This window comes from Prunus dulcis, chromosome 5, assembly GCF_902201215.1.
Source record: "Prunus dulcis chromosome 5, ALMONDv2, whole genome shotgun sequence".
NCBI lineage: Eukaryota > Viridiplantae > Streptophyta > Magnoliopsida > Rosales > Rosaceae > Prunus > Prunus dulcis.
The window spans coordinates 5,867,316-5,872,504 of record NC_047654.1 but is presented as its reverse complement, the minus strand read 5'-3'; the positions used below and the strand labels follow the sequence as shown (position 1 = coordinate 5,872,504).

General features: G+C 37.6%; 1 protein-coding gene and 1 pseudogene across 1 annotated transcript; both read left to right on the top strand.

The window, feature by feature from the left end:
* Positions 1-662: 662 nt before the first annotated feature.
* On the top strand, positions 663-1,575 carry LOC117628592 (olee1-like protein). The gene is made up of 2 exons (XM_034361079.1): positions 663-885; positions 988-1,575. The coding sequence occupies exons 1-2, from the start codon at positions 717-719 to the stop codon at positions 1,347-1,349; spliced, it is 531 nt and encodes a 176-aa protein (XP_034216970.1). The 5' UTR covers positions 663-716; the 3' UTR covers positions 1,350-1,575.
* A 784-nt stretch (positions 1,576-2,359) lies between these two features.
* LOC117628591 lies at positions 2,360-4,225 on the top strand (annotated as a pseudogene).
* Positions 4,226-5,189: the final 964 nt, after the last annotated feature.

Below are 5,189 nucleotides of genomic sequence, written 5' to 3'. Positions count from 1 at the left end.
TAATATTCATATAATTTTTATGTTACACATGGTTATGTACTCTTTTTCCCTTCGACCAGTTTTTGTCCCATTGGGTTTTTACTGGCAAGGTTTTTAACGAGACATATTCCATACTATTTGTGGTCTCCAAGGGGGAGTGTTGTAAAGTCAAGGATGTATCCCAAAATAATAGAGCCCACTACCTAATTGATTGAAGAATATCATAATGAAAGTACTGTGGGAAGGCATCATTACACATTCACAGGAAGCCAAGAAACCTTGCCTATAAGTGGACTTCCTCCCTTCATTGTAATCGACTGAGAAAACAAACATTCTATGAAGAGATCAGTTTCTATACTTTCTCTATATCTCAATAACCTCTCCAATTTCTCTTTAGTTTATAACATTACTCTATTATTATTAATAGTTTTCTATCAAAACAAACCCTTAAGGTCCTTAACTATTGACTTGCAGCCACATATAATTACTATGGTGACCTTCTCGAATCATCAATTTTTATTCATTTAAGTTGTTGATCAACTGCAGGCAAGTGCGGGTCAAGGGGGTGAGTAATTGTCTCAATTCCACATGTAAACAAACAAAGGCTCACAAAACTCTCCAAAGTATACGCATTAATTCTTTGCTTCTTTTCCCTTTATAAGAAGAAGAAAGCCCAGTCTAATTCATCATCAGCAATACATAGAACAGAACCAACACAAGCAAACTCAACATCAACAATGTCGACAAAATCTAGCACTACCGTCCTTGCCTTTGCCTTTTGTTTCTTGTCCCTCCTCAGTTTCGCTTACTCCAACACCACCGATGACAAAATCTACCTCACTGGCCTGGTCTACTGTGACAACTGCCAATTGAAGTCTATGACCGAGATGAGTAAGATGATTCCAGGTACGTAATGTTAATAAGTAGGTAACAAACTACCTAAATGTCGATTATAAGATTTGAATATGAGATTTATGCATGCATGCATGCACATTGCCCATTGATCAGGTGCAACGGTGCGATTGGAGTGTAGGGAGGGGGGGAACATAAAATCCAGCCAAGAGGCCGAAACCAACCAGCTTGGACTGTACGTGTTTAAGTTGGACAAATCTAAGGAGCCTGTGGATGATTGTCAAGTGACACTGCTACACAGCCCTGACCCTGAATGCAAGATTTCCCACGAAGTCGACCCCAACAACAAATCAAAAACTGCACCGGTGGCCACCCGGAAGCTCAACCTATTGGAAGGAGACAGCGTCGATGTCATCGCACCAAGCCACCGCGTTGCCTACCCTCTTGGTTTGGTCGTTGAGAAAGCTCATCCCGAGTGCGAGCAGTTCGCCAAAGCGCGCAAGCATTTTCAGAACTAATTTAAGGAATTGAAGACGAAAACCGTCTGATATTAAATCAATCTCCAATTTCAGTGAATTTTTCTTTTTGATTGCAAAGAGAGATGAATTTTTCTTTCTGATATTCACAATTATGTTTCGTGAATTCACAACTAGTATAAACAAAGAAGTGTAATTAGAAGTGCACTCAAGTATTATATCCGTGAAGATTTTGCCATGTCGATTAATCAACTCTTTTTATTTTTTACTTTATTAATTCTTAATTAAGATTCAATTTAGGACCTATTTAAAGAGAAGTAAAATACGATTTAAAATCTATCTTATAACCTAATAATCTCCTAATCAAAATACTAAACTTTTAACATGTCACCTATCAATTTAGCCCTTAATTATACTAAGCTTAGATTCCATGTTCCATACTAGTTTGATTTTTATTTTTTATTTTGGTGTGAAAATTTGGTCTTTTCTTTAAAATAATGTGCTAGATAGCGTGAAAGTAGCAAATAAATAATGATGTGTGCAAATTGGATTTGACACACATCACAACCCATATCATCATTAATGCACTAAAAATTGAATCATTCAGTGCCTGGTTAATACGTTAAGTAGTTTATGAAATGATTAAGATCGAAGAGGATCCATGACTTGTAATGGATCACTTGTTCATTTCCTTAAAATAATAAAAAATAAACTCGCAATACCGACTCCATTCGTAATTCCATCAATTACTCGTCTATCAAAAAAATGAGTTAGTTCAACTAATCTTCTTATACCGTTAGTAAAGGATAATGTAAAATTAGGAAATAAATAATGATTAACGGCCCCAAAACATTGAATTATTGTGTGCCTAAGTCAGAAATTCTTCGAGGGCACCTAGACAGGTCCCCATCGAGTATACTATGAGGAAAAGGACAGCCCACAACAAGTTGATGTCTATAAAATCCCAGATGCTCATTGAATGTCTTGTGCCCATGAAAGATTAAATATATTTTCATAGAATACGTACCAATTGTGCTTATTTACTTTCTACCATGGCTCTCACAAATCAAGACCAGTACCTCTGCTTAGCTTTTCTTTTCATTTTGGCCATTTGCTCCTCTCAAGCATCGTCTCGCCAAATTTATGATGTGAAAACCATTTGGCGACACATGAAGACTGGATGGCTCAATTTGGGCCAGTTTTTTTTTATAAGGATGCTGAGGAGAAAGAGAGGCGATTCGTGATATTGAAGGCCAACTTGGAGTTCATTAAGGCTTTTCACAAACACATGAGCCAGAACTACTTCACTCTAAGCTTAAATGAATTTGCAGACCTAACCAATGAGGAGTTTCGGGAAATTCGTAATGGTTATACGAAACGATCCTCCAAATCGATCATGTCCAATTCCACGAAAGCTATATGTTTTAGATATTGAAATGTCACTGATGTGCCACCTTCAGTGGATTGGAGAGAAAAGGGTGATGCCTATCAAGGACCAAGGCAAATGTGGTAAGTATTAAACAAGTTGTTAAATGATGATGCATTCGTTGTTTCACAACATAACATGTTATTGAGTGATGAGCCATGTTATTTCGATTTTATAGGGTGTTGTTGGGCTTTCTTAGCAGTGGCAGTGACAGAAGGGGTTAACAAGCTCAAAACCAGAAACTTAATCTCACTATCAGAGCAAGAGCTTGTGGATTATGACACTACAGGTCAAGATCATGGCTGTGAAGGTGATCTAATGGATGACGCTTTTCAATTCATCCAACGCAACAAAGGCTGACAACTGAAGCTAATCACTCCTACCAGGGTGTAGATGGAACTAGTTGCAACACTCAGAAGGCTGCATCCCAAACAGTGTCCATAAACGGGTCGAGGATGTGCCTAAAAACAACCAAAATGCTATGTTGCAAGCCGTCTCTAACCAACCAATTTCGGTTGCCATTGACGCAAGTGGCTGTACATTCCAGTTTTATTCAAGTGGTGTGTTCACTGTGGTATAAACTTAGATCATGGTGTTACCGCAGTTTGATACGGGACTGGTAGTGATGGGACTAAATACTGGCTGGTGAAGAATTCTTGGGGCACAGGGGTCCCTTCTCAACCAATTCTCAAAGCCCATGAGATTTGAAAATGGTTTTCATTCTTATGCTCCAGTTTTCATAGTTATCACCGCCAAAGATCGGCACTCTCAGCTCACCACCTCTATACCCTGCCATGTTAGACACAAATCGCGAAACCACTTTTCCAAATTTCAGCTCGTTTTCTTCACAGATTTAATCGCCCAAAGTTAAACAATCGAACCTGGCTCTGAGGCCATGTTAGAATTCAAACTATGATCTGAATTATAACTTGCATTCTACAAATGCTACTGAATGAGTAAAGGTTTCAGAGAGATTTTCAGAATGAGAGAGAGCTTGAGGAAGGAGCAAAAAGATGAATTCTATTCTTCTTCTCACGCACACACTCTGCACTAATAACAGCTGGAACAGAAAATTCCCAAATTACATAATCCAAATCTGGCCATCCATTCTTCTATTCTAAGATTACATCTTAGCTATCCACTTGGACTGTAATCCAAGGACTCACATTTAAATCTGTAAATTTAAACTAAATACAACATCATATCAGCTAAAACACTTATATTTCAACCTTTCGGTTGCCATTGACGCAAGTGGCTGTACATTCCAGTTTTATTCAAGTGGTGTGTTCACTGTGGTATAAACTTAGATCATGGTGTTACCGCAGTTGGGTACGGGACTAGGACTAGTAGTGATGGGACTAAATACTGGCTGGTGAAGAATTCTTGGGGCACAGGGTTGGGGGAGGGTGGATATGTGACGATGCAAAGGGGCATTCCTGCCAAGGAAGGACTCTGTGGCATTGCTATGGAAGCTTCTTATCCAACAGCATGATTGATTAAAATACATATATGTCATAATATAGTGTGGTGTATAAAATATGTATAATTGAATAATATAGAAAGACGCTAGCTGTGAGCTGCTATCCTTCCACTTTGAAATCCATGCCTCAAAACATAGAAACAATTAACCCATGACGTGGATTTGCTCTTAAAATCTCACGCAATTAATTAGCAGCTATAGCTATGAGGTTGACATGTTTTCATTACCATTGCAAGGTTAAATCAAGTTAGATTAAGGGTGCATATTTTTGCTCACCATCATTCTTAATACTTGACACGTGTCTATGGGTATAACTATAGTTCTATAAATATATAACTATGATTATGTCAATGAACACGTGTCAAGTGTTAAAATGGGTAGTGAGAGTACACATTTGGTTAAAGTGGTGAGCAAATATGTTCCCTTAGAGTAATCACATGATCATGTCCTGATCCTACAAGGTAAAACTGTGAAACGACATCATTACACTTGTTCGTAGGTGGCATGGATTGGAAACACGTAATTAACCATATATATAACATCAATTTACAACTTAATTAAACTTATTCTTAAAGCCATTTCTGATCGGACATTTTTGGAGAAATTAATTTCTCAGGCAAGTAAATGGCAGCAGAAGAGGACCGGAAAATTTAGGTGCCAGTAGAAGAGAAAAACTCTCTCGCACGTACCTGGTTTATGGAAGTTCGCTGTAACAGGAGAGCTAGACAAAAATTAATTTGAAAAATTCTAGGATACGTAACTAGAGCTTACAAGGTGGTGTTGTTGATTGGCTACAACTTCAAATACAAACCGTTGAGCTAGCTTGCTGTGCGCAGTATATAAAGATTATTTAGGACTAGCTAGGCTCATAATTAATATATACATATATACACACACACACATATATAAATATATATACATATATATATAATTACTTTATATTTTTAAAGAGGGGGAAGTACAATATTATGATGAA

Excerpts from the sequence above, each read along its gene's own strand:
- LOC117628592 (XM_034361079.1), top strand. The coding sequence starts at position 717 with ATGTCGACAAAATCTAGCACTACCGTCCTTGCCTTTGCCTTTTGTTTC. Across the intron at positions 886-987 it reads GATGAGTAAGATGATTCCAG|GTGCAACGGTGCGATTGGAG; the intron begins GTACGTAATGTT and ends CCCATTGATCAG.